This window comes from Gigantopelta aegis, chromosome 11 (assembly GCF_016097555.1).
Source record: "Gigantopelta aegis isolate Gae_Host chromosome 11, Gae_host_genome, whole genome shotgun sequence".
Classification (NCBI taxonomy): Eukaryota; Metazoa; Mollusca; class Gastropoda; order Neomphalida; family Peltospiridae; genus Gigantopelta; species Gigantopelta aegis.
Genome location: NC_054709.1, coordinates 22,999,347 through 23,024,275, shown reverse-complemented (window position 1 = coordinate 23,024,275; position 24,929 = coordinate 22,999,347). Strand labels below are relative to the sequence as shown.

General features: G+C 41.1%; 1 protein-coding gene across 2 annotated transcripts; it reads left to right on the top strand.

Annotated features, from left to right (window-relative positions):
* Window positions 1-1,529: 1,529 nt before the first annotated feature.
* On the top strand, window positions 1,530-24,630 carry LOC121385390 (outer dynein arm-docking complex subunit 4-like). Of its 2 annotated transcripts, XM_041516056.1 has the most exons (12): window positions 1,530-1,905; window positions 4,821-4,952; window positions 7,216-7,369; window positions 8,167-8,231; window positions 10,015-10,183; window positions 12,767-12,973; window positions 15,937-16,144; window positions 17,405-17,491; window positions 18,518-18,714; window positions 19,299-19,367; window positions 22,479-22,835; window positions 24,372-24,630. In XM_041516056.1, exons 1-12 carry the CDS (start codon window positions 1,792-1,794, stop codon window positions 24,383-24,385), a joined length of 1,773 nt encoding a protein of 590 aa, XP_041371990.1. In that variant the 5' UTR covers window positions 1,530-1,791; the 3' UTR covers window positions 24,386-24,630. The 2 variants fall into 2 exon arrangements, 1 of the variants encoding a protein (XP_041371990.1); XR_005959534.1 differs by lacking the exons at window positions 1,530-1,905; window positions 4,821-4,952; window positions 7,216-7,369; ... (6 more) ...; window positions 19,299-19,367; window positions 22,479-22,835 and adding an exon at window positions 23,946-24,152.
* Window positions 24,631-24,929: the final 299 nt, after the last annotated feature.

Genomic DNA, 24,929 nt, shown 5'->3' with positions numbered 1-24,929 from the left:
GTCCTACTTCCAGTAATAGTATTTAAATATCAACCCTGCCCATGCTAATGTGTCCTACTTCCAGTAAAAGTATTTAAATATCAACCCCGCCATGGTCCTGTGTCCTACTTCCAGTAATAGTATTTAAATATCAACCCCGCCCATGGTAATGTGTCCTACTTCCAGTAATAGTATTTAAATATCAACCCCGCCCATGGTAATGTGTCCTACTTCCAGTAATAGTATTTAAATATCAACCCCGCCCATGGCAATGTGTCCTACTTCCAGTAATAGTATTTAAATATCAATCCCGCCCATGGTAATGTGTCCTACTTCCAGTAATAGTATTTAAATATCAACCCCGCCCATGGTAATGTGTCCTACTTCCAGTAATAGTATTTAAATATCAACCCCGCCCATGGTAATGTGTCCTACTTCCAGTAATAGTATTTAAATATCAACCCCGCCCATGGTAATGTGTCCTACTTCCAGTAATAGTATTTAAATATCAACCCCGCCCATGGTCCTGTGTCCTACTTCCAGTAATAGTATTAAAGTATCAACCCCGCCAATGGTAATGTGTCTCAGTACACTGGTCCTATCTCTATTGTTGTTGTTTATATTTACATTCGTGATTATTTCAGTCACGGTTAAAGCACGCTGTCCTGGGTACATACTTCAGCTGTCTGGACTGTCGGTCCAGGACAGTCGTTTAGTGGTTAGTTTGCTAGTTGTTAGTGAGTGAGAAGTCGCTGTAGTGGTGTTACACCTACCGACTGAGTCGTTAAAACTCGCTCCGAGTTGGAGCCGGTACCGGGCTGCGAACCATTACCTACCAGCCTTAGTACTGGTGGCTTAACCACAACATCGCCAGAGGCCGGTTGTCTTTATTTGACCTGTTCTACTACTATAAGCTCTAGAAACATATAGATTTTATGATTTCCTGAGGAGCATGCCCCCGGACCTCCTAGTATCTTGCGCCTTCCATGCTCGTTCGTTCCAAGAATTCATCTGACCCCACCCCCACCCCCATCCCCACCCCCACCCCCACCCCCACCCAACACACAAATCTTAGCTACGGTCCTGAAGATTACTTGAATAGTAATAACCTTTTGTTTGTTGTGTAATATTTCTTTCCTTGCCTGTATACTTACACTAAGGGATGTTCCAGGACGAGATAGATGCTGGCGACGGGATGGGGGTGTGGGTGGGGGGCACCGTAATTGCTATATTATTATGTATATTTGTTTCATTATGCTCACATGACACATGGTCTAAATCACTTTGAAGTTTGTTTATAAGTGGTAGATGTACAAAGCAAACTGCCGAAAACTGCCTACCACCCCTTCATCCCTCCCCCAGTGATTAGCTGTGGAACAACCCTAATCCCTTTCAGTGGATCAAGATTGGTTACGGTTGGTGTACCTGTTATTTGCAATCAACGTGTTAATGCATGTGTTGTTGATTACCCGGTTACGTAACCACCAGCCGTCAGTAAGTCGAAGCATAATACATAGTATTGATACGACAAAAACATATAGCTGTCACAGTCGAACATTTATTGCAGAACTAAAGACAATCGGAACATTTCTGTGTTCAATTTCATTATCTACATAAATACCAACCAGGTACAAGTGTTTTAAGAAATTCACTGAGTCTCAACTCCTACCCACTCAGTAACACAACTATACCTTCCCAGGGCAATATCGTCTCCTAGCAACAGCGTCGTTCGGGTACTGGCTCTGAAACAAGCAGTGGTGTGCGGTTGAACGGGAAGTAAAGGTTTGTTTTATCGCACTAAAAGAAGACACAATGTACGAAGAAGGATCTGAGGGCCCTAAAGCGACGTTTGAGATCTACAAGGCTGAGGCAGACACGCTGTACAAGCAAGGAGACTACAAGAAAGCGATCGAATCGTACACAATTGTAAGTAATAGTTTGGGTTTTTTTTTTAACTCCGGCCCATACGAACCGGGGACGGGGACAACGGGGGACGTGCTCCCTCAACCCCAGCTCGTGGACGAACATATGTTTTGTCCTACTCTGTATAAAGTTTGTTTTGTTTAATGACACCACTTGAGCACATTTGATGTCAAACATTAAATTTGGTAATTTTTACATAATCTTAGGTAACCCGCTACATTTTTAGAAAAATATCCGCCCGGTCTCCCCACCCCTAACCCTCACCCTCATCCTCACCCTCACCCATAACCCTCATCCTCACCCTCATTCTCATTCTCACCCTCACCCTCACCCTAACACCTAACCCTAACTAAAATAATGAGGGGGGGGGGGAGGACCGGACGGATATTATACCACATTTTTTTCATTAATAGCAAAGAGTATTTTATATGCACCGTCCCACATGCATGATGGCACATGCCACGGCCTTTGGTATACCAATCGTGGTGCTCTGGCTGGAACAACAAATAGCCCAACGTGGATCGATCCCAGACCGACCGCGCACCAAGCGAATGCTCTATCCCTGGCTACGCCCCGCCCCTATTCTGTATAAATATTAGTAAAGGTAAAACTATGGCCTGTAGAGACTGTGAACCCCACCACCCCAACACCCCACCCGAGGTTGCCCCCCTCCCCCTCCAGATATCGTTTCTACAGGCCTTTAATTTTAAATGTTTCTTGTCGGGGCGGAATCCAGCTCAGTCGGTTGGACGCCTGCTGAGATGCGTTGGTCGTCGGGTCGAACCTTTTCGGTGAACCCTTTCTCTGATTAGGTTTTTTTTTCCACTGCTATGTCAAATGAATCCCGTGATCTGTATCCTGTCTGTGGAAAAAATACGTATAAATTATCTCTTGCTTCTGATGAAAAAATTATCGGGTTTCTTCTAAGACTATGTGTCAGAATGATGAGATTCTATAACTTCCACAATCAGTGGCACATTTGAATGCGCACAGAATAATATTTCAAACAACGGACTGTACGTATTAGACAGAAATAGTGTACAAAGTATTTAGAGGGAGAAGCGCCTTTAAAACAGACATATCTAACATTTAATTAATTTATTGAAATGGTTTAAACGTAAAATTATTTTTCATAGTTAAATACTAGAACAACCAAAAATACCCGCAAATTTTCTTTAATTTATTTTAAATTATTCAATTTGAATCCCATTATTTGTTTATCTATTTAAATTAATGATTTGTGAATATTCTTGGTCTGTTTAGCGAATTACGTTTACTGTTGAATGAATGAATGTTTAACAACACCCCAGCACGAAAAATACATTAGCTATTGGGTGTCAAACTATGGTAATGCAAATAAATAAAGTGATGATCAACATCAATATAAATATTCAAGATTTAAATAAAAACAGTGTAAAGAACTGTGCACAAATACAAATATTACAGATAGATACTGACTTTTACTCAAAATTTCAATTGTGATGTATTGGCCATTTTCAAAGAGAATGTTACACCCCTGCACCACGGTGAATTTACAGCACGCGCAGGGTACGTTTACTGTGAGATATATATATAATATATATATATATATATATATATATATATATATATATATATATATATATATATATATAATTACATTAGTATGTTAAAATATTGGGGGGGTGGGGGTTTTTTTTTGGTGTTGTTGTGCAATATATATAAACGGTATCAAAGTTGGAAAGAGCGGATGTAGGAGAGCAATTGCCACGCCCCATGTAGTCTACGTATAAACAGTGCCCCATCAAATGTCATGGTATGTACTGACATGTCTTGGGAAACTATTTAAACGGTGTTTTACTGGCTTTCGGAAGAGTAATCTGTGTGTCTGTGGTAAGATATGCCACTCTTCTCTGTGTTGTCAGACTACATGTACGTTTACATGAGCTGTGACGGCATTACAATGGGGTCAACCTCCCCCCCCCCCCCCCCCCCCCCCAGACAAACACTGGCGTTTAGATAACCATCCCTCATTACCAGATGATTTATACACGGTCGCCGTGTATATAGCCACTTCTTATGTGTCAAAAACAAATGACCGCGCCTATTGAGGTTTTATTTATTGAATCCATCTTTGTACGCAAACTTCATCCGAAAACATTTTCCATGCTCATATACCACTGGAGTTTCGAGTATGTCCCCACCCCCCCATAACCCCACCCCCCCCAAAAAACCCCCCCCCCCCCCCCCCCCCCACCCCCCCCCCGCCCCCCCCCCGCCCCCCCCCCCCCCCCCCCCCCCCCCCCCCCCCCACCCCCCCCCCCCCCTCCCCCCCCCCCCCACCCCCCCCCCCCCCCCCCCCCCCCCCCCCCCCACCCCCCCCCCCCCCCCCCCCCCGGGTTCGGCGCAAACTTCAGCAATTCAATTCAATTCAATTATTTATTAACGTCTCACCTTTAAAAATATATATAATAAATGTAATACATAATATTTTAATAAAAGCCACTGAACATTGGAGTTATGAGACACGAGATACAACCAAGATATCATTAAAAATAGCTAGTAAGCAATAAAATAATAAAATTACTAATTTTAAAATAAATAAACTCTTCTTTTTTTCTAAAATCTTGGCACAGGTTTTGACACAAGTTTTCATTATATATTTGTTGGAAAATAAAAATATCATTTTAGCACGATGTGTGTATGGTAGTCGATTGGACTAAAAAGATCCTCGCAAGGTGCAAAGATGGCGGTCGGCAGTGCGGATCAAAAGAGTAGAGCGATTAGAGGGATCGGAAACTGTTAAAAAGGCCTTGCATAGTATATTGTAGGTTATGAATAGCCGTAGCAGTACCGGTATTTTAAAATGAATTGAATACTAGTACTACATTTGTGTCCATTATTTTATGCTCAAACGCTTCGTGCTTTTTTTTTTTTAGGCCTTGGAGATCCAGCACAATGACAAGACGTGTTTGGTGGCGCGCTCGAAGTGTCACCTCCAGCTCGGAGACACGAACACGGCGCTCAAAGATGCTGAGTCATCACTGGCAAACGACAACACGTACCACAAGGTGAAGTACTCCGTCTTTAGAGAGTTCCCCATTCTGAGCTCCAGCGTAATGCGTCTCAGACGTGTCACGTGTATCTAGGTCAGGGAAATAGAGTTTAAGATTTCCCGTCGTGAGCTCCAGCGTAACGCGTCTCATACGTGTCACGTGTATCTAGGTCAGGGAAATAGAGTTGCACTGGCATAATTATCATTCCTTATTTAGAAGAGGACAATTAAGGCATTTGGCCTGGTATGCATATTCAACGATATATAATGCACATTATTGCTTAATATCAACACGTATAATCGTATAGTTAATTAATAAAACGGTTAAATGTGACGACTATTATATATAACGGCGCAGCCATTTTGTACCATCTCAGTGAGTACGCCCTCTGGCGAGCTGGTGGTTACGTAATACTTAACGCGTCACGTCAGGAATGAGCCTTATAACTTGAGAAACACAATCTACCTGTTTTTTGCGGGATGATAAATAGTCATACATTGCAATGTTCTGTAATAATACACATCCCAGTAAGCCAACAGTAAGTATATCCAGCACTATATATATTATTTTTCAATACAAAATAAAATACCATTGTCAAAGTGGCTACACAACAAGTCGAAACAATTAACAATGTTTTGCCCATGGATTAACCTACGTACTGAAATGATACACGGAGTGTTTTCTTAGTTAATTGGTCTATGCTGTTAGTTGCTTCTACCTTTGATTCCTGATTGGCAGGTGTGTATTTGATTGGTAACCAGACGAGCCAATTAACTGACGCTGTCTAGACACAAAAATACATACCGGTATTGTGGAATATTACCTGTCGCCCCTAAAACTGTAATGGACATGGTTTATTACTGTAAATAGTTCTGTAAAACTATTGATTAAGTAGACTTTTCCATCTAAAACCACAGAACTGACCAATTACGTAGTCCCAAAGAAAATAAAATTATCACTTGGGTATCGTGGGTTGTCGTTTTTGCTCCAACGTAGCATATCAGTAGGCGTAACAGTGTACATTTTTCCTTTGGATTATTAAACAGAGAAAAACACTATAACCCCATTTTGTTCCGTTAATGCAACTTGAAATATATTTAGTTAAATAGTTTATTATATTATTACGTCATTTATGCTGTTTTATAAGTCAGGTTGATCAAAGAGAAGCGCCTTGTCGAAAATTACTGCTTTTGTTTACACTGTACATACAGGAGATGGTCAGGAGCTGACGTCACTTCGCCCCAAGCTATCCCACCGGACGTCACAAAAACGAAACAAAATGGCTGCCCCCAGTTAGCAGGAATAATCATGGTTTTTTATTAACTCTAAAATTACGCGTTTTTCATTTGCTAAAGTGCCTACCTTTAACACATACTTGTTAACACATGTACGTTTGTTATCAATTTCAAGACATACGACTGACTGCTCCTAGGTGATGACCAGGGCCCCGTTCCGCGAAAGAATTGTAGCTAAGGTTAATTGTAGTGACTTACGGTGAATTTTACAACTGGCACCGTAAACCTTACAGCCGTTCCACAAAGCAACCTTACGGTAGTCGTAAGTGCCCCTTTAATGATTAAAATATTCTTTACGAAGAAGTACGAATTAGACAAATAATGAATTGGTTACTGACTTTTCGGAACATCTATGATGTATTCAATGGTATCGGACATCCATGAAGTAACTTTGTCAGTTTATTTGCTAAGCGATAATTGCCGAATGCATAAGACATGAGAGTTATCTCCCGTATTTTCATGTAACGGTCGTATGGCCTAGACTGTTTTTCATCGAACGCCGAGTTTTATGAAAGGTATTTGGTATATACAAACGGTTAGTATCCTTCTTAGAAAATGACCAAATCATTATTTAACTGCCATTTGACAGCTACGTTAGTGGCTTACAACTGCCTCGTACTTCACAGTAATTTACGACGATAGTAAGCTACGCTACGTCGTGGAACAGGCTGGCAATCGTAGAACAAAGTTAAGGAGGCGATAGTAGGGTATTTACGGCGATAGTAGTGCAAAGATGGCTTCGTGGAACGGGGCCCTTGTCACCATTGCCATACATCCAATGAAAAAAACAGCACGATCGAAATCGATTACACTGTGGCGTATAGTTAACCTGACAATCATTTGTCTGTGACGCGTAAGTCAGCTACATGTGCAAGGGCTGTAAGTAACTTTTAGTCGAAAAAGATGTAAAAATTTGCTTAAAACCTTTTAAGGTGTGTACCAAAAGGCGGATATCTCTAAGGATGTCTGTGTTTATGTTTCAGGGTGTGTACCAAAAGGCAGAAGCCCTATACTACAAGGGCGAGTTCGAATTGGCCCTGATGTTCTACCATCGAGGAAACAAGTTACGCCCCGAACTCAAGGAATTTAGACTAGGAATACAAAAGGCACAAGAAGCCATTGACAATTCTATTGGATGTAAGCAGCCACTTTGTGAACCTTTTGTAAAGACACTGCTACTTATTAAAAATAGTAAAATGTGTTTGGTTATTACAGTTCTCTTTTAGTTTTAAATTGTTGCTTAAAGTATCAAATATTTCTGTTCCTACAGTTAGTGTAAATAGTAGTCAAAATTCATTTTATGCGAAGTAGAAAAGGTACGTACGTCCGTGACAAAATACATCCGAGGACGGCTGTCAGGTTTGAATGAAACATATTCAATTGCATATAGGACTAGATACAAGTTATCCTCTGTTAGGTGCCAATAAAACATTAGAATTCAGTAGGTGATAATAATTCGAATATCAATCCCAGTAACATCATTAACCAATGTGTATTTCATAAGTTACAATCTCCCCTAGCCAGTGATACGGTCACTTTATCGTAATGGTTTTTCCTGAAATATAAATTTGTGTTATGCTAGAGTCAGACTATCAGCTGTCACGACGGAGTTGACCAACACGACAGTTGCGTTGTAATTTTCCCCACAACGGGTTTGCTCAGAAGTTGTATTCGACAAGTCGCGAGAATGGCGAGTTGGCCACCTCCGATGTGACAGTTGGTAGTCTGATACTAGCATAACTGTATTTCAACGACCATTAGAAGAACATGTTAACTGCCTATTATTGAGACATTTTGAAAATATAATGTTTGTTGGAGAGACACACAAAGAAAGAAACAATGCATAGTCTGTTCTGTGTGTTGGAGACAAAAACATTTACTGACAGTTGCTGCCTTAAGTTGTTCACTTTTAATTTTTATTCTACTTGTTTCAGCTGCTGAGAAAGTAAAACTGACAACAAAGGGAGATTTATCCTTCTTTAGAGAGCAAGACGAGGTAGCCATCTTGCTGTCTACATTAAAGCAATATATGTATATCTTCTGTCTGTCTGTCTGTCTCTCTGTCTCTCTGTCTCTCTCTCCCTTGCTCTCTCTCTCTCTCTCTCTCTCTCTCTCTCTCTCTCTCTCCCTTGCTCTCTCTCTCTCTCTCTCTCTCTCTCTCTCTCTCTCTCTCTCTTGCTCTCTGTGTCTCTTTCTAGCTCTCTCTTTCCTGCTCTCTCTTTCTCTCTCTCTCTCTCTCTCTCTCTCTCTCTCTCTCTCTCTCTCTCTCTCTCTCCTTTGCTCTCTGTGTCCCTTTCTATCTCTCTCTTTCCTGCTCTCTCTCTCTCTCTCGCTCGCTCTCTGTCTTTCTCTCCGTCTCTCTCCGTCTCTCTCTCTCTCTCTCTCTCTCTCTCTCTCTCTCTCTCTCTCTCTCTCTCTCTCTCTCTTGCGATGACTCCTATATTCCATGTCTCTCAAGATATTATATCGTATGTCACTCAGTTACCTCATTTTGAAGAGATTACCGTTAAGTGCAGGAGATCTATTACTCTATCTTCCTGTCTTTGTTTATCTCTTTATGTCTCTGTATGTCTAACCATTCATCCATCTATTCATTCGTCTATCCATTCTCACTCACTCTTTCTTTGTGTGTTTTTCATTCTGCTTTCATTCACTCTAACCATGCATCCATCCATGTCTATCTGTCCACCCATGTCTATCTGTCTATCCATGTCTATCTGTCTATCCATGTCTATCTGTCCACCCATGTATATCTGTCTATCCATGTCTATCTGTCCACCCATGTATATCTGTCTTTCCATGTCTATCTGTTATCCATGTCCATCTGTCCATCCCATGTCTGTCTGTCCATCCATGTCTATCTGTCCACCCATCTCTATATGTCCACCAATGTCTATCTGTCCATCCATAACTATCTGTCTATCCATGTCTATCTGTCTATCCATGTCTATCTGTCCATCTATATATATATCTGTCTATCCATGTCTATCTGTCCAATCATATCTATCTGTCTATCCATGTCTGTCTGTCCATCTATATCTATCTGTCTATCCATATCTATCTGTTCTTCCATGTCTATCCATATCTATCTGTCCATCCATATATATCTGTCCATACATATTTATCTGTCCATCCATATCAATCTGTCTATCCATATCTATCTGTTCTTCCATGTCTATCCATATCTATCTGTCCATCTATCTGTCTATCTATATTTATCTGTCCATCCATATCTATCTGTCCATCCATATCTATCTGTCTTATCTATCTGTCCATCCATATCTATCTATCTATCTGTCCATCCATATCTATCTATCTATCTGTCCATCCATATCTATCTGTCCATCTATCTGTCTGTCTATCTGTCCATCCATATCTATCTGTCCATCTATCTGTCCATCCATATCTATCTGTCCATCCATATATATCTGTCCATCTATCTGTCCATCCATATCTATCTGTCCATCCATATCTATGTGTCCATCCATATCTATGTGTCCATCTATATCTATCTGTCCATCCATATCTATCTGTCTATCTATATCTATCTGTCCATCTATCTATCAATCCATACATATCTGTCCATCCATATTTATCTGTCCATCCATATCTATCTGTCTATCTATCTATCTGTTCATCCATATCTATCTGTCCATCCATATCTATCTATCTGTCTATCTGTCCATCCATATCTATCATTCCATCCATATATATCTGTCCTTCCATATCTATCTGTCCATCCATATCTATTTATAAATCGATCATTTTATGTACAGAAACAGAAGAAGCGGCGGCCAGTGTTCGCGACGTTTGCACCGCAGCAACAGCAGCAGAAAGCGAAGACTAAACGTTACGTCATTTCGTCGACGTCCAGCGAGAAGACAATCAAAGAGTTACTGGGCGAGCTGTACGGAGACCGCAAATACCTGGAGAAACTCCTCAAAGAGACAGGTAAACAAAGCAATGAGACCGCAAATACCTGGAAAAACTCCTCAAGGAGACAGGTAAACAAAGCAATGAGACCGCAAATACCTGGAAAAACGTCTTAATGAGACAGGTAAACAAAGCACAGAGACCGCAAATACCTGGAAAAACGTCTTAATGAGACAGGTAAACAAAGCAATGAGACCGCAAATACCTGGAGAAACTCCTCAAAGAGACAGGTAAACAAAGCAATGAGACCGCAAATACCTGGAAAAACGTCTTAATGAGACATGTAAACAAAGCACAAAGAAAGAAAGAACAAAGGAAGAAAGAAAAATATAAAAGAATGGAAGGGGAAAAAAGAAGACATACAAATAAAAAAATAAAGAAAGATAAAAATAAAGATACAAACAAAGAAATAACTAATCTAACGATAGAAAGAAAGAGCAATAATATAGACTACTGCTCGTCTTCTTTGAATGTAGACTTTCTAAAGGTGCAACAACCATTTTGGTAATTGTTGCATGTTTGTGAAAATTACTTTCAAACAAGCAGTAATCAACATGCTGTGATTATTCGAACCATCGGGAACTCATTGATTTGCATTAAAACAGTGATTACACACACGTTTAAACAGTGAATACACACGTTTAAACAGTGATTACACACGTTTAAACAGTGATTACACACACGTTTAAACAGTGATTACACACACGTTTAAGGGATCGATGTAAACACATCTCATTGGCTGCTCCATGGCGAACACTCGGACGCCAAATATGTGTGGTTCTGTACCATATGTCCGACGCCATATAACCGTAAATAAAATGTGTTGAGTGCGTCGTTAAATAAAACATTTCCGGACGCCACAGCCATGCCATACAATGAAACAAACACGACTGAAATGTGTTACCCTGTGTAAGTCAACTGCAAACACAAGTGCCGTAAGTTTTACTTGGAAAATATTCTACATTTGTTTTAAATCTCGTTGTTACTGACTTGTGAGAACTAACTGACTATAACGGTGTGGGGTTGATATCACTGCAGTATATATGCGGCAATGCGCTCCAGTCACCAAGTGCACAAAGACAAGACATTTTCTGCATTCAAAACACATACATTTATTAGTTTAATTTGCACTGGATTTTTTGGGGCAGTTCGATATCCGGGAAATGCCTAGGACTACCATCCAATAAGCACCTGCTGTATTTTTCACTCTTGTTTCCGGATAACCTAGGACTCTCTCCAGTCCCCCCCCCCCCCCCCCCCCCACCACCAATTCGCGCCTGCTGTATTTGTGACACTTGTTACCAAACAACCTAGGTCTCCCTTCCCCAAAAATAAAATATATAAAAAAATACTGTTTTCAGACAACTCGACTAACACGGGCCGGACGATCTACGACCTGCTGTATTTGTCCTACTGTTTTCAGACAACTCGACTAACACGGGCCAGACGATCTACGACCTGCTGTATTTGTCATACTGTTTTCAGACAACTCGACTAACATGGGCCGGACGATCTACGACCTGCTGTATTTGTCATACTGTTTTCAGATAACTCGACCAACATGGGCCGGACGATCTACGACCTGCTGTATTTGTCATACTGTTTTCAGACAACTCGACCAACATGGGCCGGACGATCTACGACCTGCTGTATTTGTCATACTGTTTTCAGACAACTCGACCATAATGGGCCGGACGATCTACGACCTGCTGTATTTGTCCTACTGTTTTCAGACAACTCGACTAACACGGGCCAGACGATCTACGACCTGCTGTATTTGTCATACTGTTTTCAGACAACTCGACCAACATGGGCCGGACGATCTACGACCTGCTGTATTTGTCATACTGTTTTCAGACAACTCGACCAACATGGGCCGGACGATCTACGACCTGCTGTATTTGTCATACTGTTTTCAGACAACTCGACCAACATGGGCCGGACGATCTACGACCTGTTGTATTTGTCATACTGTTTTCAGACAACTCGACCAACATGGGCCGGACGATCTACGACCTGCTGTATTTGTCATACTGTTTTCAGACAACTCGATCAACATGGGCCGGACGATCTACGACCTGCTGTATTTGTCATACTGTTTTCAGATAACTCGACTAACATGGGCCGGACGATCTACGACCTGTTGTATTTGTCATACTGTTTTCAGACAACTCGACCAACATGGGCCGGACGATCTACGACCTGCTGTATTTGTCATACTGTTTTCAGACAACTCGATCAAAATGGGCCGGACGATCTACGACCTGCTGTATTTGTCATACTGTTTTCAGACAACTCGACTAACACGGGCCGGACGATCTACGACCTGCTGTATTTGTCATACTGTTTTCAGACAACTCGACTAACATGGGCCGGACGATCTACGACCTGCTGTATTTGTCATACTGTTTTCAGACAACTCGACTAACATGGACCGAACGATCTACGACCTGCTGTATTTGTCATACTGTTTTCAGACAACTCGACTAACACGGGCCGAACGATCTACGACCTGCTGTATTTGTCATACTGTTTTCAGACAACTCGACTAACATGGGCCGGACGATCTACGACCTGCTGTATTTGTCATACTGTTTTCAGACAACTCGACTAACACGGGCCGGACAATCTACGACTTGGTAGAGAGCGGATTGCTGTACCTGGACACCCGCACAGACTTTTGGCGGCAGCAGAAACCCATGTACGCCAGAAAGTACGAGTCCATGCGCCAGAGGCGGAACCACAGTGGAGCTAAGGGGGCGTCACCCAACGACTACATCATGAATGAGCTTGAGAAGATAGATGCAGGTAACTGTCTGTCTGTCTCTATTTATCAATGTCTGTATGTCTGCATGTCTATGTATGTATGTGTGTATGTCTGCATGAATAGCTTTATATTGTATGTTTGTTGTTTCACCAGCACGTATGGAGGTTATTACTCTCGTGTGTTTCTGTATGTCAGTATCATATATTAGAAATCAAAATTGTATTATTCGATTTTTATTTCTGATATTGACGATACCGAAAAACACGAGGGTAATAAATTGTTTTATCATATAATCTCAAGATTAAACGTTTTTGTAAACTGTATACGCAACTTTAATAATTCCAACTCGGTTTCATTATATGATAAATATAAATATTATTGCTCTGATAAATTCTCTTTCAAACCATCGCTAGGACTTGAACTTTAAGCACCCATTCGTCCATAGTCACCAGATGACCAAGTTAACCTTTCGGGTACTGACATTATTCAAAACAATGTTCACTTTACCCATGGTGCCCATAGGCGTACGGGCTCCCATTTTTGTAAGGATGGGGGGGGGGGGGGGGGGGGCAGGCTGGCTTAGAAAAAATCATTTAATCATATTAGCATGACTAGGCCTAGGCTACCTAACAGCTACATATGATTGCAAACGAATCATTGCGCATTTTTACATGCATTCCAACTAATCTTCAGGGTATAATGATGGAAATACATGGTAAAAAGGTATCGGGTTATCTGTATCGGTTTTGCCCGAATTTGATGTTTTGTCCCCTGTCTCGTACCTTATGGTGGAGCCTGCAAACCGCCACAAAGTTTGTTTTGTTATTCTTCCAAAATAGAATATGAACAATGTGCTTCTTAATCATACTGCTTTCTATTTTTAACTGGCCAATCAAAACAAGGGACACTAACTGTTTTATAAAGTTCCGATAAATGTCAACCACAAGACGATAGGTTTTTTTCAGTAGCAGTGTACAGGAAGAAACCAGCTAAGACCTGTTTAACAAATAGCACAAGTGTTTGTCTTTAGGTCTTTACAGGAAGAAACCAGCTGAGACCTGTTTAACAAATAGCACAAGTGTTTGTCTTTATGTGTTTACAGGAAGAAACCAGCTAAGACCTGTTTAACAAATAGCACAAGTGTTTGTCTTTATGTGTTTACAGGAAGAAACCAGCTGAGACCTGTTTAACAAATAGCACAAGTGTTTGTCTTTATGTGTTTACAGGAAGAAACCAGCTGAGACCTGTTTAACAAATAGCACAAGTGTTTGTCTTTATGTGTTTACAGGAAGAAACCAGCTGAGACCTGTTTAACAAATAGCACAAGTGTTTGTCTTTAGGTCTTTACAGGTAGAAACCAGCTGAGAACTGTTTAACAAATAGCACAAGTGTTTGTCTTTAGGTCTTTACAGGAAGAAACCAGCTGAGACCTGTTTAACAAATAGCACAAGTATTTGTCTTTATGTGTGTACAGGAAGAAACCAGCTGAGACCTGTTTAACACATAGCACAAGTGTTTGTCTTTATGTGTTTAAAGGAAGAAACCAGCTGAGCCTGTTTAACAAATAGCACAAGTGTTTGTCTTTATGTGTGTACAGGAAGAAACCAGCTGAGACCTGTTTAACAAATAGCACAAGTGTTTGTCTTTATGTGTTTACAGGTAGAAACCAGCTGAGACCTGTTTAACAAATAGCACAAGTGTTTGTCTTTAGGTCTTTACAGGTGGAAACCAGCTGAGACCTGTTTAACAAATAGCACAAGTGTTTGTCTTTAGGTCTTTACAGGAAGAAACCAGCTGAGACCTGTTTAACAAATAGCACAAGTGTTTGTCTTTATGTGTGTACAGGAAGAAACCAGCTGAGACTTGTTTAACAAATAGCACAAGTGTTTGTCTTTATGTGTTTACAGGAAGAAACCAGCTGAGACTTGTTTAACAAATAGCACAAGTGTTTGTCTTTATGTGTTTACAGGAAGAAACCAGCTGATACTTGTTTAACAAATAGCACAAGTGTTTGTCTTTATGTGTGTACAGGAAGAAACCAGCTGAGACTTGTTTAACAAATAGCACAAGTGTTTGTCTTTATGTGTTTACAGGAAGAAACCAGCTGAGACTTGTTTAACAAATAGCACAAGTGTTTGTCTTTATGTGTGTACAGGAAGAAACCAGCTGAGACTTGTTTAACAAATAGCACAAGTGTTTGTCTTTATGTGTGTACAGGAAGAAACCAGCTGAGACTTGTTTAACAAATAGCACAAGTGTTTGTCTTTATGTGTTTACAGGAAGAAACCAGCTGAGACTTGTTTAACAAATAGCACAAGTGTTTGTCTTTATGTGTTTACAGGTGGAAACCAGCTGAGACTTGTTTAACAAATAGCACAAGTGTTTGTCTTTATGTGTTTACAGGAAGAAACCAGCTGAGACTTGTTTAACAAATAGCACAAGTGTTTGTCTTTATGTGTTTACAGGAAGAAACCAGCTGAGACTTGTTTAACAAATAGCACAAGTGTTTGTCTTTATGTGTTTACAGGAAGAAACCAGCTGAGACTTGTTTAACAAATAGCACAAGTGTTTGTCTTTATGTGTTTACAGGAAGAAACCAGCTGAGACTTGTTTAACAAATAGCACAAGTGTTTGTCTTTATGTGTTTACAAGGGGCGGGACGTAGCCCAGTGGTATTTAAGCGTTCGCTTGATGCGCGGTCGGTCTAAGATCGATTCCCGTTGGTGGACCTATTGGGCTATTTCTCGTTCCAGCCAGTGCTTCACAACTGGTGTAACAAAAGCCGTGGTATGTACTATCATGTCCGTGGGATGGTGCATATAAAAGATCCCTTGCTGCCAATCAAAATGAGTAGCCCATGAAAATGTATTCCCGCGAATAATATCTGTTTTACAGTATTTGAAAACTGTGTGTGTTTATTTTAACAGCTCAAAGTAACGGCCAGTATGCTCTGAGTCTGAAGCGAGCCCAGAAGTCTCTAAAAACTGTGTGTTTATTTTATCAGCTCAAAGTAACGGCCAGTACGCTCTGAGTCTGAAGCGAGCCCAGAAGTGTCTGAAAACTGTGGACAACTACTCGAACGAGTCGGTGCCCAACAAGTTGGAGGTGGTCGCCAACCTGCACAGCTACATCGGCAACGCCTACCTTGAACTCGGCCAGTACAAGAAGGCCCTGCAGCACCACAGCACGGACCTGGAACTGGGAGAAAAAGGGTGAGGACAGTTTGTTCAAAACCAAAACGAAGTACAAAATAAATCTCAGGTGCATGTGATCGCAATAAATGTTAGAACAATCTGTTAAAAAAATCAAAACAATTCTTTTTATTTATGCCTATAAAAAATAAAAAGTCCAAGGGACATTGCAATATTTAGACTGTTGAATTTAGTTTTGTACTATGTTCCTCATCACAGCATCGACGTTGAACCTAGTAAAAATTAAATTGAAATGTTTTGTCACTATACAGTATTCACGTAAACAGTGTTTCCTTTCCCCCATGTCGCGAGATATACAATCATGGCACTTAAGTATTCGTCTGTTCCAATATGGCGGACATTTGTTTGCGTTGGAGACACAGTTGCTATTCGTTATTCATATCTTGTCATACCTTAATACTTGGTTAGATGGCCTTTGATTCGTATAACCTCTCTGTGTGGTTTCATACAGTCCTTTAACAATATCTCTCTCTCTCTCTCTCTCTCTCTCTCTCTCTCTCTCTCTCTCTCTCTCTCTCTCTCTCTCTCTCTCTCTCTCTCTCTCTCTCTCTCTCTCTCTCTCTCTCTCCATAGCCAATCAAATGTGCTCAATGTTATTGAGATTGTGCTGGCCAGTAACTGTTAGTTACACCATTCTCTGTCTTGTAATTATTCGCCACAAGCGCTCGATATAGTGGGTCTTTGTCATCCAGGAATTTACGACGCCTGTTTGTCTTAAACGAAGGTGTTTTTGAGCATTGTAAATGTATGTAGAGGCGGGACGTAGCCCAGTGGTAAACCGCTTGCCTGATGCGCCCTCAGTCTAAGATCGATCCCCGTTGGTGGCTCATTGGGCTATTTCTCGTTCCAGCCAGTGCACCACGACTGATATATCAAAGGACGAGATACGTACTTTCCTGTCCGTGGGATGGTACATATCAATGACTAATAGAAAAATGTAGCGGGTTTCCTCTCTAAGACTATACGTAAAATTTACCAAATGTTTGACATCCAATTGCCGATGGTTAATACATCAATGTGTTCTATTGATGTCCTTGAACAAAACCTTTTTTGTGTAAATGTATGTTGTTACACGCGTGTAAGACGTATACAGGCTTTGTAAATTAAGCCCTTACTGCCAAAATGCCAGGCATTTACTGTCCACAAAGTGTCATCATGTATTCTGGCAGAGCACTCGTTAGAGGTGTGGTGGGTCGAAGGATCGATCTCCCATGATGCTACTTAATCACAGTGATGTCTAATTCTACGTTTGTATTTCAGTCCCATAGAAGATGCGAAATCAAGAGGACTGGATAACCTGGGTCGGGTTTACGCCAGAATTGGAAGTTTCGACAAAGCAATAGAAGTGTAAGTAAACGTGGTTTGTCCAGTAGGTGTCTTCAACTAAACCAAGAGCAGGTGACACTATTCGAGGTGGCGCCATAATGGACTTGGTGCAAAGGAAGACGTTTTCACATACCATATACCATATGTCACTGCTTTCTAAAGTCTAAAACTAGCATTTCTTCCGACTTTAACTAGAGGATATTTGTATGAGTGAAACTTTGTAAAAAAAATTTACAGGCTAAGTACAGGGCCTAATTAAATTTGGTATGAATCTTTTCTTCGATAAACTATTGACCTAAAGACTGTGAGGTACAGAGTTCCAAGATTTCTGGCTGAAAGGTCACTCCACTGGTCTCTCTCAACTTCCAACAGCGTATGCTAATCTTTAATGAATGTCCTGGACATGTCAGGCCTGAACAACTGAAGGAGAGTGGTGTGGAAGCGGGCCCACTTGAAGCTTAAAAGATTTGTTCGTCGTGCTATATATATATATAACAAAATAATGTGCTACCGCCCTCACCTGACCCCTCTAATTCACATATCGGTCTTACGTGCCTGCATTCAAGTCAAAGAGTTGTATTCTTAGGGCACGTTAAAAAGGGCTTAATTTTGCACAAGCACGAATATAACTTTGACAAAGATTTTCCTCTCTCGTTGTTTGTGTTGTACTAGACCATATGTCCGAGCGATATAACCATAATTAAAATGTGTTGAGTGCGTCATTAAATAAAACATTCCTTCCTTCCTCCATTACCAGTATGTTTCGACGCCATATAACCATAACTAAAATGTGTTGAGTGCGTCATTAAATAAAACATTCCTTCCTTCCTCCATTACCAGTATGTTTCGACGCCATATAACCATAATTAAAATGTGTTGAGTGCATAATTAAATAAAACATTCCTTCCGTCCTCCATTACCAGTATGTTTCGACGCCATATAACCATAATTAAAATGTGTTGAGTTCGTCGTTAAATAAAACATTCCTTCGTTTCTTCGTACTGAAATCATTACACAAACTTTGTTTTCTTTGTTTTACCTTTACAGTTGGGAGAGGAAGCTGCCAATGAGCAAGACGGCGCTAGAGTGCACGTGGCTGTATCACGAGATCGGACGCTGCCACCTTGAACTGCACCACTACGACACGGCCAAGCAGTTTGGCGAGAAATCACTGACCGCGGCGGAGGAAGCCAATGACACTGTTTGGCAGTTACAGGCATCGGTACTCATTGCTCAATCAGAAGGTTCGTTATATATATTCCAACATGTTCAGTGAGAAGACTTGAAACAATTATTCATATACAAACTCGCCCAATCAGAAAGGGGATACTTTTATTTGAAAGATAACCTTGCTCAATTAGAAATGACGTAATTTGTTCAATAAGGCGAACTTGCTTAGTCATTGCATCTCTGTCATTTTGTACAGATGATACTACTAATTTACATAAACGTCACACCATTCAAATGCGTTTTAGTGAAAACTTACCCATGAAACGTTTGAGCAAAACCCGATATTTTTTCGAAAATATTGTTATGGGATCTGAAATCATAATTAACTAACAAAAATATAGTTGTTTTGAAATAAAAGTATGTGTGAAAACCAAACCAAACTGCGCATTTAAAGTATTATATACCTCCTGTAAGGAATGAACCGATTTACACAACTTAAGCAATTGTTGGATTAGACTGTTAAATATCATATGATTCGATGTGAAGTAGGGTAGGGTTTGTATATACTCGAATTTAGCCGTATATTGTATATAGACTTAGCTCTCCAATGTGTTATTTGTGATGAGATTTTATAATGTATCACATCCTCTCATTTCAGTGAAGCTTGGCGATCTGCAAGCAGCCTTAGCTAGTTTCGAGAAGTCCATGGATTTTGCCAAATTACAAGGTACTGGTTTCAGAATGACCATTGTTAAATACATCCATTTATTTAACTGTCATCTTTTTGTCCATCTATCTGTCTATCTATCTATCCACCCAGCCACGCATCTAGCCATCCATTTATTTAACTGTCAGTCTTTTGGTCCATCCATCTATCTATCTATCTACCCACCCAGCCACCCATCTAGCCATCCATTTATCTATCAATGTACATAGGTGTCTGTCTGTGATGTCTCCATTTATTTACATACTAGTCTGTCTGCCTGTCTGTCTCTCTGTGTGACAGCTTATAGTCATCCGTTCCCTTGTGTCTTTCACGCAAGTGCCTTTCCTTGCATTTTCTCTTAGTGCCTTGTCTTTTCTTGTGTCACCTTGCCTTGTCTTCCTTTTCTCAACCAGCCTTGCCTTATGTTTCTTTTTTGGCCCCTTGTCTTGCCTTTCCTTGTCTTGTCTTTCCATGCCTTGTCTTCCCTTGCCTTGTCTTTCCTTGCCTTGCCTTCCTTCCTTGCCTTGCCTTGTCTTTCCTTGCCTTGCATTGTCTTTCCTTGCCTTGTCTTGCCTTGTCTTTCCTTGCCTTGTCTTTCCTTGCCTTGTCTTGTCTTTCCTTTCCTTGCCTTGTCTTTCCTTGCCTTGTCTTGTCTTTCCTTGCCTTGCCTTGTCATTCCTTGTCTTGCCTTGTCTTTCCTTGCCTTGCCTTGTCATTCCTTGTCTTGCCTTGTCTTTCCTTGCCTTGCCTTGTCATTCCTTGTCTTGCCTTGTCATTCCTTGCCTTGCCTTGTCATTCCTTGCCTTGCATTGTCTTTCCTTGCCTTGCCTTGTCATTCCTTGTCTTGCCTTGTCTTTCCTTGTCTTGCCTTGTCATTCCTTGTCATTCCTTGCCTTGCCTTGTCTTTCCTTGCCTTGCCTTGTCTTTCCTTGTCTTGCCTTGTCATTCCTTGCCTTGCCTTGTCTTTCCTTGCCTTGCCTTGTCATTCCTTGTCTTGCCTTGTCATTCCTTGCCTTGCATTGTCTTTCCTTGCCTTGCCTTGTCATTCCTTGTCTTGCCTTGTCTTTCCTTGTCTTGCCTTGTCATTCCTTGTCATTCCTTGCCTTGCCTTGTCTTTCCTTGCCTTGCCTTGTCTTTCCTTGTCTTGCCTTGTCATTCCTTGCCTTGCCTTCTTTTCTTGTCTTGCCTTGTCATTCCTTGCCTTGCCTTCTTTTCTTGCCTTGCCTTGTCATTCCTTGCCTTGCCTTCTTTCCTTGCCTTGCCTTGCCTTGTCTTTCCTTGTCTTGCCTTGTCATTCCTTGCCTTGCCTTGTCTTTCCTTGCCTTGCCTTGTCTTTCCTTGTCTTGCCTTGTCATTCCTTGCCTTGCCTTCTTTCCTTGCCTTGCCTTGTCTTTCCTTGCCTTGCCTTGTCTTTCCTTGTCTTGCCTTGTCATTCCTTGCCTTGCCTTCTTTCCTTGCCTTGCCTTGTCTTTCCTTGCCTTGCCTTCTTTCCTTGCCTTGCCTTGTCTTTCCTTGCCTTGCCTTCTTTCCTTGCCTTGCCTTGTCTTTCCTTGCCTTGCCTTGTCATTCCTTGCCTTGCCTTGTCTTTCCTTGCCTTGCCTTCTTTCCTTGCCTTGCCTTGCCTTGTCTTTCCTTGCCTTGCCTTCTTTCCTTTCCTTGCCTTGTCTTTCCTTGCCTTGTCTTGTCTTTCCTTGCCTTGCCTTGTCTTTCCTTGCCTTGCCTTCTTTCCTTTCCTTGCCTTGTCTTTCCTTGCCTTGTCTTGTCTTTCCTTGCCTTGCCTTCTTTCCTTTCCTTGCCTTGTCTTTCCTTGTCTTGCCTTGTCATTCCTTGCCTTGCCTTCTTTCCTTGCCTTGCCTTGTCTTTCCTTGCCTTGCCTTGTCTTTCCTTGTCTTGCCTTGTCATTCCTTGCCTTGCCTTCTTTCCTTGCCTTGCCTTGTCTTTCCTTGCCTTGCCTTCTTTCCTTGCCTTGCCTTCTTTCCTTGCCTTGCCTTGTCTTTCCTTGCCTTGCCTTGTCATTCCTTGCCTTGCCTTGTCTTTCCTTGCCTTGCCTTTCCTTGCCTTGCCTTGCCTTGTCTTTCCTTGCCTTGCCTTCCTTGCCTTCTTCTTTCCTTCCTTCCTTGCCTTGTCTTTCCTTGCCTTGCCTTGTCTTTCCTTGCCTTGTCTCCTTCCTTGCCTTGCCTTGCCTTTCCTTGCCTTGCCTTGTGTCTTTCCATTCCTTGCCTTGTCATTCCTTGCCTTGCCTTCCTTGCCTTGCCTTTCCTTTCCTTGCCTTGTCTTTCCTTGCCTTGCCTTCTTTCCTTGCCTTGCCTTGTCTTTCCTTGCCTTGCCTTGTCATTCCTTGCCTTGCCTTGTCTTTCCTTGCCTTGCCTTCTTTCCTTGCCTTGCCTTGTCTTTCCTTGCCTTGCCTTCTTTCCTTTCTTTGCCTTGTCTTTCCTTGCCTTGCCTTGTCTTTCCTTGCCTTGTCTTTCCTTGCCTTGCCTTGCCTTGTCTTGTCTTATCTTGCCTCGCCTCGTCTTTCCTTGCCTTGTCTTTCCTTGCCTTGCCTTCTTTCCTTGCCTTCTTTCCTTGCCTTGCCTTCTTTCCTTTCCTTGCCTTGTCTTGCCTTTCTTCTTTCCTTTCCTTGCCTTGTCTTTCCTTGCCTTGCCTTCTTTCCTTGCCTTGCCTTGCCTTTTATCCTTGCCTTTTTTCCTTGCCTTGCCTTGCCTTTCCTTGCCTTGCCTTGTCTTTCCTTGCCTTGCCTTGTCTTTCCTTGCCTTGCCTTGCCTTCTTTCCTTGCCTTGTCTTGTCGTTCCTTGCCTTGTCTTGTCTTGTCTTTCCTTGCCTTGCCTTGTCTTTCCTTGTCTTGTCTTTCCTTTCCTTGCCTTTCCTTGTCTTGTCTTGCCTTTCCTTGTCTTTCCTTGCCTTGCCTTGCCTTGTCTTGTCTTGTCTTTCCTTGCCTTGTCTTGTCTTGTCTTGTCTTTCCTTGCCTTTCCTTGTCCTTCCTTGCCTTGCCTTTCCTTGCCTTGCCTCTCGTTCTTGACTCACGTTCTGTTCATGCTTCCCCTGGCTTTAACTTTACACTATGCTTCCTTTGACGCGTTTGAGCAACTGTAAATGACACTACTACATCTGTCTTCTGGTTTCTGATTTCAGAGGATGTATCTGCCCAGAATGCGATAAAGAAAGCGATGGAAGACGTTAACAACAGGATCGTCCAGTCTCTGAAAGGTTCTGACGCCGAGCAGTCGGATACTGACCAAACTGACAGCAAAAGTAAAGCAAAATCAGCCACTGTGTCAGAGAAGAAACATGAAGATACGAACAGTAAAGACAAGTCATCCACTAAATCAGAAGTGAAACAGGGAGATGTTAAAAGCAGAGAACGGTCGGCTGCAAAGTCAGAAGTGAAACCAGAAGACACAAAAAGCAGAGACAAGTCGCCGAGCAAGTCAGAAGTGAAATCAGAAGATGCTAAAAGTAGACAAAAATCTGCGACCAAAACAGAAGAGGGTAAGACGTTACATTACATTACATATTACATTACATTACATTACATTACATTAGCAATGGCAGATCTATCGGTTGGTTATTTTAAATGACTAGAGTAAGATTGTTAATGTGGAAAAGTTAGTTTGTTTTGTTTAACAACACCACTAGAGCACACTGTCGTGAGACCGTACCTTTAATATTGGAAAACACGTGGCAAATGTTTTACAGAACTGAGAACAGATATAGTCCATGGGCCAGACATGTAATTGGTATTACCTGGGCGGTGCAAACGCTCATGGTGGTTTTTTAATAGCCATTTGCCTGTAGTTCATAAATTAATGTGATAGACTTTTCTAAGGAGTATGTATAAATGAAAAGTTTGATAATCATAACTTACTCTACTGTAGTTACGTAAAGAAAGGTGTTAGTATCTTTGAAATAATTGAATGACAGAAACACATGACAGGCCTGTACGCATCGGGCCGGGGGGTGGGGGGGTGGGGGGGGTCGATGGGTGTGTACACCCCAACCCCCCAATTACCAAAGGTCCATATTTTTTCTATCAAATTTAGATAACGTTACGTAAACAGCTGTTATTGTTTTTTGTCATTGTGGGTCCCATCACGAGGAATCCGCCCCCCCCCCCCCCCCCCAAATTAAAAATCCTGCGTACGGGTCTGCATTGGATTAATATTCCAAGTGGGAAGCTTAATATTAAACCATAATGATTGCACGGTGGGAAGTAGTTCAGTGGTAAAGCGCTGGTCAGTCTAGACTATTTCTCGTTCCAGACAGAGCATCACGACTGCCATATCAAAGGTAGTGGCATGTTCTGTCATGTCTGGGATGGTGCATATAAACGATCCCTTGCTACTAATGGAACAAAAAGTTTCTAAAAACCCAAATATTTGACATCCAGTAGCCGATTATTAATAAATTAATGTGCTCTAATGGTGCCGTTAAACAAAACAAACTATTAACTTTCCATAATTATCGCAGTTGGCTAAATATACTCTACAATATCGGTGAACATCAGACTCGAGATTTTCGAACCTACCTTATGTTACCACAGCACACGCCAGTGACGTCACAATGGTTTTACGATATCGTAGCCTAATATAGATTGCACAAGGCTGTAGCTGGGAGGGGGAGGGGGGAGGGGGAATTTGGTAAAAAAAAACCCAGTATAAACTTAAAGAAAATAATTTTCTTAACCATTTTTCAATATGCGCAGAATAAATCTCTCCCCCCACAAAAACAACACAAAAAACAACAACATTCTAGCTACGACCCTGTTCGAAAATATTGGCCGCACATCTCGAACTAAATATATACGAAGTAAGTATATATATATATATATATATATATATATATATATATATCGCCCTTAAAGCGGATGTTTTAATATCAACGAGACGGAGACCTATAGTACTGATAGTAATGTTATAATGCTCTTTCTGGGTCTTTCTGTTTTCTGGGTCTGCTGCGGTTTGGTCCAGTAAGGCTATTAGGAGCTTAATGTAAATAATAGTTTTTTTTCTCTTTTTTTTTTTACAGGTGGTGAATCATAAACGAAGCTTCCACGCGGCAGAATCGTTGCTAATTATACAAACATGATTTTTAAAACTTAGTATGTTATCATGTTGGAAAATTCGTATGAAAAATATTTTCTTGCTTTTGAAATCAAGAATAGCATAGGTGGAGACAACAAAGACTTCAACATATTTCAACAAATTTCTTGAAAAATATATTCTAGATAAAATAAAATGTTTCAAGGAAGAGAAAACGTTATAGATATTAAAAAACGTTATAGATATTAAAAAACGTTATAGATATTAAAAAACGTTATAGATACTAAAAAACGTTATAGATATTAAAATCTGGTGTGAAATGCATTCCTTGTTATGTTATTATTTAGACTCGTTCGGCCGGAACGAGACAGACCACCAACTGTAGTACCGTAAGTAAAGTTTGTTTTATTGAACGACGCCTCTAGAGCACATTGGTTTTTATCTTATCATCGGCTATTGGACGTCAAACATATGGTCATTCTGACATATTTCTTTAGAGGAAACCCGCTGCCGCCACATAGGCTACTCTTTCCGATAAGCAGCA